We start from the raw sequence: 12,732 nt of genomic DNA, 5'->3' as shown, positions 1-12,732 counted from the left end.
GATCTCTACTTACAGTCGCTCCAGCGAAACCAAATCTTGCAGTGCATTCTTCTCAACGGTATGTATTTGATTGTCCGTCAATTGACTGTAGAACAAAGATATATAGCAATAGATTTTAGAATATGATTTGTCAAAATATAACTAATAATAATAAATAACACAGTTAGTTTATGTTGTTGTTTTTAAAAGTTTACAAAGTTAAAGTTTCAGGTTTTTAATTTAAAAACTAAGCTTTCATCATTTGCGTGAATAAGATATAGGAATATATACGTAAAGATCTATAACATAAAGATTCCAGAACTTACGTTTAGGTTCGATTAAGGTGAGATTAGTTTAAGTGAGTTTAGGTTAGACTAGGCTAGGCTGAATGAGCTTAGGTTACCTATGGTTAAGCGAGGTTAGGTTAGATTAGGTTGAATGAGCTTAGATTTGGTTGGGTGTGGTTCGAATAGCTTAGGTTACCTTTGGTTAAGTTAGAGAAGGAAAGGTTATATGCATTTGACAGTTTCCCCTTGACTTAGATCATAAATGACTGATTGTAATGCCGCAGTGGAACAAAGCACTGTCTCTACTTTTAATCTAGAACCTTTATAACTGTACTTGACTACAAATCCAAGACCCAGATATATAATCTAAACATTCGTAACTAGCGTGAACTATTTATATTAGCTCCAAATATGTGAAGTTTGTCGTTGAATACTTTTTAACTTATCCATTTATATCACGGATTCGTCTCATTCTCGAGTTAACTTAGAATTTGCTGTTAATATTTTGTAACTAGCGCATATTGCGTATTGCAAAATACGAATAAATTGTTGCCTATCCGCGTACAGTAGATACACATGTTGTGAGACCTGTTTTGCAGAAACTTTCAATTTCAATTTACTGTTTAAATTTATGCTCAACGTTATCGTGACATTTGGTGTCAATTTGCATGCAATATTTCGCAATGATAATTTTTTGGCAAAAGTTAAAAAAATAACTGTAATTTTAATGCAATTTGGAATATGTTCAAAGGTCAACATTATAATTTTAATAAATCTTGTGTTAAAGGAGTTTTTTTTAAACAATTTTACAGCTAGACTTTACCATAATTTGTTGAGAGAATATTTAATAATTAATAAATATACTTGTAGTCTTATAGTTAATTAATAAAAATGGCTTAAAGCTTAATTAAATATAAATCAGAAGCAAACAACTTCTACTTACAGCATTCGCAGCTTGGTCAAGCGCTGAAAGTCCGTCTCATATATCACGGTCAAATTGTTGCCCTGCAAATCGCTGAAAATGAGAAATGAAAGAGAAAGAGGAAACACAATTAAGAGATTTTAACTTTCGATTAGGGATTGTCTTTAATTATGTTGCAGCAAACCAAGTAGCACGCTAATCGGAATCAGCTGGACAAACGCTGAGCCATATGCGCGGCGATAATAATTTTAATTGCTTGTAAGACAAGGCGCACGATCAACAACAACAACAACAACTACAACTACAACAATCTGAGATATGAATGCAAGCAGCTGGAGCAGATGCAGATGCATTCGCTGAGTGAGAGAGCGAGAGAGGCACAGCGCGCACGAAAGGGGGATGCTGTGGCTGTTGCTGCTGCTGAAAACGCAGCCTTTTGTCTGATAACAAAAATATGATATTTAATCATTAAACATGCGCATGGAACGCACAGGCGCAGGAAGAAAACCTGTTTCGCATATACCCGTTCACAAAGTGTGCAGGGTATATTGGTTTTGTGCTGATCCTGATGCTGGGCTCTTGAAATTTTGAAGATTTACATTAAAACATAGCGACATAACATCGCCGACATATCTCCGCGAGATTATGTCGTTATGTCGCAAAATAGCTCCGCTGATATTCCCCTAATTTTAGTCAAAACAGACACCTCCTTGTAATATCGATTCAAATTACAAAAATCGATATCTTCTTAAGAGATCAATGTCTTTCTTAGAGAACTTTAGATGAAAGTCGAATATATTGTCCACAACGAAACGAAAACATCTATATTGAAACCGTAAACAAGTATTACCAAGTCGGTTACACCCGACTGCACCATACCTTATTTTTACTTGTTTTATGGTGGCGCAGACAGACGGACAAAGATACAGAAAATTTGTTACCTGTAGATGTCATAACAATGAAATGCAACCTAAAAGATACAAAATACCTGAAAAGAGCCACAGACCGTGTGCACATGCGCAGCCACCAACAACAGCAGCAGCAACAACAACAACAACAACAACTATAACAACTCGTTGTGCCTCAGCTTCAGCTAGAGCTCAGCTGCTTTTTGAGTAAGGTTGGCAGCCAAGAGCCAAGAGCGGCAAGAGCTAAGCAACAACAGGTAGTAAGACCTTCAGTCTGGGCCCAGAGCCGCAGCCACAAACGAGAAATATTTTTCAGCTTAAGCCTAAATGAAACTCCCATCAAGTTGCCGATGAGCGGCTACACTGAACAAAATTTAGAATCAACAAGGTGCAAATGAAATTAATAAGAGAAAAGTAAAGTCAAATTAAAAATCAAAATAACATAAATAAATCAAAATAAGTAACTAGAGCTGCGTTATCGATACATGAAGTATCGATAATCGACGGACAAGTTATTGGCGAAGTTATCAATAATAGCACTCACACGATATATCGATAGTCGATGACAAGACAGTTTTTAGGTAGTTTCTCGGTCCCTGGTCTATTTTGTAGAAATTGATCGTTTTCCCTTAAAAAGGAATACTCAATTGTATTGAATTATTGATTAAGTACGAATAACTAATTGTAGGAAATAACATATAAAAGGAAGAAGTGTTTAATAGTAGCAAATTTTCTTTCTCAAAGGTTTTTATTTTTTAAATTTTTAAAATAAATATGCTTCGATTCGGCTGGTTTTTCGCATAACTGGTCAGCTTTATGGATAAAATAAATTCATTGATTCCAAGTACAAAATTCATTTCTTTTAAAATTAATTTGCGTGCTCGCAGTGTACATTTAAGCCCAGGCCCAAGCTGCTTCACACACCAGCAAAGTTTTTAATGAGCTTAATATCTTGGCAAGATGTGGGCATCTCTTGCTTAGATTCAACTGATTACATGGACCCACAGCGATACGACAAAGACTTAAAACAAAAGGCAATAAAAACAACACAACACAAAAAAAAAAAAAAACAACAACACAAAAGTCTCTTCTAATTGCTAGACATTTTTCAAAATATTTTTAAAAATAATTATAATAATCGTAAGCTTTTTTATTTTCAAGTCGTTTGCGTTTGTGTGTGCTTAACTTTTTTCTTTTGCCATATTTGGGCGCTGCGTTATAATTAAACATTTAGCATATAGCATTTAACATTTAAGTTCATTAAATCTTTCGAAGCATTCACAAATTGGCCAAGAAAAAAAAGCTTTGTAGGTTTTTGAGAGTCCAATTAGATTTCAGCTCCACTTGCTCTTTTCATTTATATTTATTTTTTGCTTTGATTGTCTGCCTGTCTTTGAAGATTTTGGCAGCTATAAATTAGGCTCACCTTTTTGTATTCCATTCTATTTTGGTTTTTGTTTTAATTTTTGAGGTGTGAAAGGGTTCTCGAGCACAAATTGGGGTTAAGTTCGCTTGGCTTAGGCCATGGAGTTCGTTTTGGCCTGGGCCAAAATTATATATGCAAAACTGTTTTCGTGTCAATTGTATAAAACGTGTGGGTGGCTGCCCGACCGACTGACAGACAGCCGGCTAAGCTTCCATTCTAATTGTATCCTCCCTCTCATTCTCTCTCTCTCTCTCTCTGTCACTCTCCATCTATCTCTTTCACTCAGTAACTATGCCCATTTCCATAGCCCTGTCGCTGCTGTGTAATTAAATGGCAAGTCGGCTTGACTGGGGCCTGCTCTGGCTTTCATTGTTGTCAATCTAGCTGTTTTCTAGCTAAATTAGCCTATTTGTGAAATTTGTCAGCGGAAAGTAATTGGGAGTGTAAGCTGATTTGGCTAGTTCTTGGCTACGCTGACAAGTTCCTGCACACTTTTAGCTATTTTTAACATTAGATTCAGCTACTTTTTTGAAACGGCATTTGGCAACACTGGTCTGCTTCTAGGCTGGGGCTGGGCTACATTTGCCCTGGCCCCAGTTTCGCGTTTGAGCATTGTTTTTGCTATTCTAGTGCCTGCCTGCCTGCCAATAGTTGTGGGCATGTTCAATATTTGATGTGCACACACGAAGCACGGCCTGTGTGTGTGTGTGTGTGTGTGTGTTCTGCTAGTCCCACATGGAGCCTATGTTCGCATTAGGGTGACTCAACTTAACTGATGATTATCATGGCCAATATAAACAGTTCTTTTTATGTATTATATGTATGCAGTCAGTCATTAACGTCACATCAATTAAAATGTCTAAAAGAATCCTTTAATTAATGCTGCCTGACTCGTTGAGCAAAGCCTTTCGACAGGCTTTTATTATATTTCTCACAAAGGGTTTACTTTATTCGCGTAATGTTTATGTGTTTGCAGGGGCTATACTATAATTAAATAAATGCATATAAATTAACATGAGGAAATGCTCACGGCACTAGGAAAATGCTGATTTGACAAGGAAAACCAAGTAGGAACCGTTTTACTAACTCAAATTGCATTCATTTGCCATTTAAAATATAAAAAGAAAACATAAAAATTTTATTGAATAATATATTTAAAGAAAGAATCCCGTTTTGATGTCTGCTATATATATTTCAGATTTGTTTATATTATCGTTTATCTAATCAATTTATTATTTGCTTTATTATTCATTCTTTTTAGTACATTTGCTTTGACTAGCTTCAATTTCTATTTTATTAATATATTATATTGTATTATTTTTTTTATATAATATTATTATTATGATCATATTATATTTAATTCAATTCACCAGGTCTTTCAAGAGAGAATCCTAGCTTTATTGAAGATTAATCAAAAGTATAATCAAAATTTAATTGTTCGCTTCAAAATCAATTTAATATGCAGCCAGCTAGTTAAAACCCGCTTATGATAAGATTATTTTCAATCGTTGTATCGTATTTGAATCTCCACCTCTTCGCCATAAATATTCATTAAAATACTTGAGCCGCATAAGTTCTGAATACTTTTTCCTTTTTCCCTTATGGTTTTTAAATCAAACTGTCAATCATATTTTTAAGTATGTGCCCTCCCTTCGCGCATTTGCGCAGCTCATGTTTCGTCTTTCAATTAATTTTCTTATAAGTAGTACTCATATTTCAACCACTTTTTTGTGTTGCTCTCTGGATTTGTTACCTTTTCCATATTGTTTATTTATTTTCGTAAGTTCTTTTAACATGTTGCGTTTGCAACCACATTTCTGCGCATTTTATAGTTTTTCAATTTACTTTTATACATTTTCAAGTGAGTTTTTCTATTTGGTGTGCTACGACACACACATTCGGTTCTTTGCCGTCTTCAATCTGCAATCTGTCAGTCGGTCAGTTTTCAGGTTTTCCCATAACAACTTTTCCGCAGCGCGCCGTGAAACACCCTGTGCCTGACACGAGCTTGGTATTTTAAAATGCAAATATGCCGTGCACGTTGATATGTTTTCTGTTTCTGTTTTTGCATTTGCTTTTTCATTTTTCATTTTTCTCCACCGTTTTTTTTTTTTGTTGTCGTATAATTTTTCTTTTTTTTTTTTCTCGCTCGTTTTTGCATAAAACAAATGTGTCCCTGAGCGCTATTTGACTGTTCGGGGCGCCGGACTGCTTATAACTGGGCTATGTTGATGGTGTTGTTGTTCTTGTTGTTGCTGCCCGACGTTGATATCTGTTATTAATTTATGTAGAGAAAAAGCAACAACAACAACAGCAGCAATAATAGCAGCAGCAGCAGCAGCAGCAGCGGCTGCAACTGCCGCTTTTGAGGTCGCTGCGCAGCGGTCTACAGGTCTGTTGGGGCTTGATTTGATGGGGGCGGGGGCGGTTGCGATGCGGGTCGTTGCGTTTGGGGCGCTGCTCTGTGGCATTTTGCATACACTTGCTAATTGCCGGCGCGTTAATTTATGTGGCGTCCGCGAACGCAGACGTTGGCTTAATGCATTTGCCCGTTTGCAAGTTGCATGCAACAATTGCCAGAGTGGCCGCGGCCGCACAGTGGGGCGGCATTGAACCGCAAATAATCAAAGTTTGTGGCAAATTGAATAAATGCAATTGTACCACCAGCAGATAGACGACTGAACAAATTGATACGGCGTCGTACAACCACGGGTTGGGTGAGGGTGCAATTAACGCGGTATTGTACCAGCGAAGGTTAGCGGGATGGTCAATTGGCACTGCCATCAGGGTATAGAAGTGTGGTCAATTGGTACGTTGTCTGGGGAACTGAAGAATGGCGATAGGCCCGACCATGTACCACTGGGGATACGAGTAAGCGAGTAGCCAATGAAATCGGCGTTGTCCTACCAGAGGTTAGCAGTGTGTTCAATCTGGGGCTAGTCGCCTTTTGTTGTACCACCGAGTAGCCAAGGGAGGTTAGGAGCGTGGCCAATCGGCCCAGTGTGGTACCTTTAGGGCATAGGAGCGTGGTCAATCCGTACGTCCCTGTCCCACAGGGGCACAAAAGAGTAGCCAACGGCCCGGCCATGTACCAACAGGGGATAGGCAAGTGGAGTTCATCACACTCCCTTTTGTATACTTTTGAAACTAAGACGATGTCTAATGTCAGCATTAATTTTCACAACGAAATATATGAAAATGCTCCACTGTGCTGTGCGGCTGCAAGGCCTGCGCTGATGCGCTTATGTTGCCTCCTTTGGCGACAATTAATAAACTTAATGGCGATTTAATGTACGACTCCGGAGACACAGCTCAAGACGACAGACAGACGTAGAGACAGATTTAACCGACTTGCCGCTGGCCCTGCTGCAGACACATTTGTCCATTTGTTTCCGTAGTTATCGACACGAAATGGTCACGGCTTTATTTGCCTTTTACCCGTTGCCCGATGTTGTTTATCTATGCTGATTTTCTGTTGTTTAACCAGTCAAATACCAGAAATGTTCAGCTGTGAACGCCTGGCGTTATGTATATATAGCAATAAATGCTTATATAACATGACATACGCTTCAACTTCAATATAGATCATTGTCAAGGCTAGCAACTAGTTCATGCAGTTCGCAATGCAAATAGCACCAGAGATAGTAGGGCATGAAAATATCTGCATCTGTGTTTGCATTCCTGATTATCATATCAGGGCAAACTATCTATGGAAAAGTATGAGTTATGTAAGTGCCCCAACAACTGGTCTTATCGCTCTGCACATTCGATTTTTGTAAATGGAGAAAATCAATTTGATTTTTGCACCATCTGAAATTTTTATAAATCAAGTCTATTTGCACTTCTCGCATATCTCTTTTATATTTTTATATTTATTTAACTAACTATTGCTTAAAAAAAAAAACAAATTTTTTCAACTTTATAATTTTGAGATTTGTTTACTAAACGTTTTCACCTTGAATTTAAAGTTACAAGATTTTATAGCTTTTAACGTCGCATTTTTGTTTATTTTTTAGAGCACATTTTACCCCAGGCTTTATGCTTTATTTATTTAAGCATTTTTTTTTTATACCATTTAAATTTTTAGTAGTAAAATATTTTCGTTATTCATTTGCATACGAAAATATTTGAATGACATTCACGAATTCTTTAATGAACAAGTTTCCGAGTTTGAATAGCCCAGCCTAATTTTTTGTTAAGATCGTTTTTTATGGAGCCCTTAAATAAAACCGTTAATATTAAATATTGTCTTTTAAAAAGGAAATGACATTGGCTATATTCAGTTATTATTATGCAAAAGGCAAATATGTTTCCTTGGGGAAGTACGTATATTTATATATTTATTTATATTTTTGTTTTTGTTTTACTTTATATTATCCTTCTATTCAATCAATCTATACTTTAAACAAATGTACTATCTCTACTTCAAATAATATATAAATGAATCAAAGAATCGAAATGATGCATTAGATAGATTTTGAAAATATTTCATTGGGAAGCGAACTATAAAACTGTAAAAATATATATAGATATATATGAAGAGCATTCGTGTTTCGCGGTGAAACTTTAACGTGCCTTACACAATTCCTGTTGTTGTTGTTGTTGTTGTGATTTACTTGCTTTTGGATTGCTCCCACTTGAATGTGAAGCCCACATAAAAATATTGATATATAAATAATTTTGTACTCACAGTCTTTCCACATCCGCTGATATTTTGCGCGGCACCTGCGTTAATCCACGATGCGAACAGTCGACGGTTAAACCGCTGCAGGAGCAAACCCGCGGGCAGCGCGCCTCGGTGATGACGCCAACGCCTCCGCCGGGTATGTGTATGCCAACGGAGCCCAGGCCGCCGCTGGCAATGGCCGAGCTGCCAAAGCCGCCCGAATACGGCTCAGCTTGAGCCGTAATGGCGAACACTAGCAGCAGGAGCTGGGGCAACAGCTGGGGCAGGATTAGTAGCTTAGCCAGGGCTGCGGCTTTACAACGCGTCGGTGGTTGCAGCGTTGACGGTGTCGTCGTCCTGGACGGCGGCGCCATTGTGGCACATTTATAAGCAACGTGCCTAATTGAAAGTATCGAGTGCGTATGCGGACGCCACTTTGTCAACAGCAATCACGTTTCCACAAATATTTGCGCAAGGCAAAAGGATTGTTGGCGGCCGTTTGCCGGATTTTTCACGCTTTTCCCGCACTCTCTATTTATATATTGATTGTGTTTCGTTGTTCGATATTCGTTGTCGTTATTGTTGTTGTCGTTGTTGTTATTGTTATTGTTGTTGTGCCGGCGCGCTCACTTTATTTACCTTTTTTTTTTTTTTTTGCAGCCCGTCGCGACCGCGCTTCACGGCAGAACTGATAGCAGCTGGCCAGTTGCAGGGGCAGCGCCTCAGTCGAGCAGCGAGTGACGAGTAGCGTGTGGCAAAGTGGCAAAGTGACGAGTGACGAGCAGCGAGTGCGTAGGTAGCCAGCCGTCCACTTTGTGTTAGGTAGGTGCGTCCAGCCGGAAATGCGCTAAGACTTCTTCTGGTTCTTTTGCTGCTGTTGTTGTTGTTGTTGTTGTTCTTTGTATCTTTGAGATACGCACTGGCACTTGGCTGTCAGCAGTTCAGAGACGCCTCGCCAGCAACTTCATCATCGTGAGCTCCGTTCGGCTGTGACCTGCTGGGCGCATCTGCAACGGGCAGAAAGAGAACGAGAGAGAATGAAGCAAGAATGTCAAGAAAAATCATGAAAAATTATCTATAAATTCGGCAAGCGTGTCTATGTCAGTGCAATGGCAGGAAATTGTTACGGACTGCGATATAAATATATAGACACACACATAAGCACACATATATAAATCTATATGTATAAATGCCACATTTTATATCACTTAAATAAAAAATAAAATGGAGCTGAATTGGAGCTAATGTGACAGTTGATATTTGATGGCTTGTATTTAAAGTTTTCAATATTGCATTTTGTGGAAAGCCAAAAAAAAAAATATATATTGGCCTAGAGCGTGTGAGGCAATCAAATCTTATACATATATTTTTGCTGGGTTGTGGCAAAAATTTAAGGAATTGAGTTTTCTGTTAGACGGCAACAACTGCACCTGTTATATATATTGTTGATTATCTCTTTTATTATTTCATTCATAAAAAATCGTAAGTAAATTACTGAATTCGAAAGTTTTCATTAGTTGAGTAATAAGTAGTACATTAAATATTTTCTGTATTTGTATCTATTTTATATTTCATATCTGAATAACTATCTGGGTAGAGCAAGTCTTTGACATAAATATATAACTGAAATTATATTTACGTATGTAAACAAACATATATAAGTATAACATAGACCATATGTAAGATTAAACATTTGGAATTTTACGTCAATTTTCATTATTAATAAAAGGGTTCTATTTTCTATCATGACCAATAAAGTATATTTGATAGAAGCAAGTCTAATGCAATATATTCTTTTGATTTTTTTTATAAATACTTTTTAAAAATTTTTCATTTTGTTTTATCTTTAATTTAAAATGTTTGCTATATATTTTATATTATATATTTGTATTAACAGTTTTATTTTCATTGAGTTAGGTCCTTATTGAAATTTTATTTTAGATTTTTTCTTTTATTTTGATTTTTATTGTTCACTTGTTTATTTTGTATTATTTATTTGCCGATACACCAAATAGGTATAATGACTTTTCAACTCGTAAGCCCCAACTGACCTCAGGAAACGCACATTCTTTAACCATAAGCAACAGCTATAAAGGTCCTCTTTAGTCTGCCGACAATTGTCGAGGGTACGTTTGTTTTTTTTTTTTCTTTCTTTCTTTCTAAACCACCTGTCAGTAGCAGTAGCTGACAGCAAGAAGACTAATCACCCTAGTCGAAGAACTATTATTATAGGAACTTGCGTTGGCAACATATGTTTCCCTGAGTAAAAGTTGGTGGAAGATAACAAAAAGGAACCTGTAGATACGGAGAACCCAGAGTGAAGAGCTAATGACTCAACTTATTAGTTTGTTTCTGGTCTGGGCAATAAAATATAAGAAAAGAACATGTGTTTTGGTAACTTTCCAACTATTTCCCCAGCGAAATTAGTCAGAATTATAATGTATGCTGATTGGGCAATTCCTTTCCCAATCATTTGAGCTATTCATTTGTTAATTGAATTTTGAAATTGCTTTGGAATTTCACATCCTACGCATTTTCTACACCAACCTGTGCTGTGCCCACTGTTTGAACTATTTTAACCCCCATTTAAAGCTAGCTGGACAGCAAACAATTAGAGATTTAAGAGCTTAAGTGAGCACTTTGGCTCAATTAAATTTGTCTAGAAATTGTGCCAGTCTTCGTTGTCTCTCGATGCTGCTGCTTCCAAGTAGTGTTCCTCAATCGTATGGTTCTTCAGTTCCACTCGAAATCAGTCACAAACTCTACGCTCCACCGCTGCCCAAATCAGATCTATATTTAGTGCACTTGTGCACTGTGTGGTCTGGTCTTTCCACCATTTTCCATTCCCAGGCCCGTCTCCATTTCCAACGTTTTCATTTCCATCTCACTCTCGTTGCCCGGCTTGTGGCACACTTCCCGCTGCTGTCTCCTGTTCGTCTGTCATGTTGTGTATTTAATTTGCAAATTGACATGTTAAAGATACTACACTCTCTCTTTCTCTTTCCTCTGTCGCCCGCTCAATGCCATATATTGAAATTAATTGTTTAAATTAACATTTGGATAGCTGACAGCAGCGATTGACTGGAATTTGATTGAGAATATGAATGATAACGAGCCCCGGCTCTAACTCGAGTAACAACAGAGAGAAAAGGAGCGGAGTGGGAAGCGCCTGTCAAATATTCTTAACTGGCAATCAACGAAAACTCAATGAACATTGCTTTGGCAAATGTAATTTAACAAGCTTGGCAAAGTATTTATATGCCCTTTAAAGTGAAATGCAGGAGGAGTTTGACTTGAGAGGCATCGTAAGAAATTAATACATATTATTTGCAGATAATTGGCATTAGTCGAAAGACTTACTATTTCATTTGAAAATTTTGTACAGTTTTTGTAGTCTGTTAAAAGTTTGTAAAAGGCTGGTTATAACATTTGCATGGTGTTTGCAATTGCCAATTGCAGTATAAGTTAACATTAAGATATCAGTTTTAAGGTCCCTTAAACAGCTGCCTAAAACATTTGCATGATGTTTCAGCTTTACAAAATTTAAGCCTTATTATATCATTGTTATTAACTGTTTAATTATAATTCAAGAAAGCCTATATACTTATTAAAACACATGTTAAGCGTAAATAAATGTTCTCTTAACTTAACATTGAGAAATATCTTAACAGTAACTTGCTTAACATGTTTAAGGATTACAGTTATAGCTCTGTTAATAGTTTTAGTTCTAATTTTAACAGTTTATCAACGCACAATGGGTATCTAGGCGTTAGGCAGTCATAATAGTGAACTTTAAAAACACCTTTTGCTTGTGTTTCGAGTGTGTTGTACGTTCGTTTGGAGTTGCCTATCAAAGGCATGCCAAACACAGGCAGAAGGCAGTCATGCAGCCACCCATCCATACGCCGAGCCTTTAATCAAAAATTTATCATTTCTCTAGCACAAAAATATTTCTGCTGCAAAGGCATGCCTTTCTTTCCATGGCGATGGCGATGGCGATGGCGATGATGATGATGATGATGAAGACGACAAAACGGAAGTGTGTGGGTAAAATGCTCAAAAGATGTAATCACTGCATTGTCACCAGCCGGAGACGGGCCTCAGTCTCTCAGTCTCCAACTCAGATTCAGTTTCAGCCTTTGGGGGGTGATATCGATGGAAATGAGAGTGCGGTCGGGGCAGCACTCGCTCTCTCTTGAGTTTTCATATGAAACATAAATCAGTGAAATTCTATACATGCCAATGATTGTCTACTCTTTGGCTCTTCGGCTCCGGCACACACACAAAAATTCCAAAAGCAAAATTCAATGCATGCCAATAACTCGTTACTCGTACCATAAACTAAGAGGGCAGCAAGCAGATGCCACTGCCCCGGGGACATGTATACAAGTCTAATGAAAAGAAGACAGCAGCAGAGCCAGAAGAGGCAGCAACACAGCCACAATCAGCACAGTACCACAACCACAAATATCCCACACACCCACACACACACACCCACTCACAACCCATTCGGACTGGGGTTTATTAAGATAACGCGTGAAAAA

The 12,732-nt window shown here is 37.6% G+C and overlaps 1 protein-coding gene across 1 annotated transcript in view; it reads right to left on the bottom strand.

Annotated features, from left to right (window-relative positions):
• The window catches only part of sli (slit guidance ligand), a 69,606-nt gene that overhangs the window by 20,058 nt on the left and 36,816 nt on the right, over positions 1 to 12,732 (bottom strand). Inside the window, 3 exon segments of the mRNA XM_032437137.2 lie at positions 14 to 85; positions 1,210 to 1,281; positions 8,213 to 9,195. Of these exon segments, the coding sequence (XP_032293028.1) occupies positions 14 to 85; positions 1,210 to 1,281; positions 8,213 to 8,562 (494 nt within the window). The 5' untranslated portion in view covers positions 8,563 to 9,195.

The sequence above is a fragment of the Drosophila virilis genome, chromosome 5 (genome assembly GCF_030788295.1).
Source record: "Drosophila virilis strain 15010-1051.87 chromosome 5, Dvir_AGI_RSII-ME, whole genome shotgun sequence".
NCBI classification, from domain to species: domain Eukaryota; kingdom Metazoa; phylum Arthropoda; class Insecta; order Diptera; family Drosophilidae; genus Drosophila; species Drosophila virilis.
The sequence above is the reverse complement of the archived record's forward strand: the minus strand, read 5'-3'. Positions and strand labels throughout refer to the sequence as shown.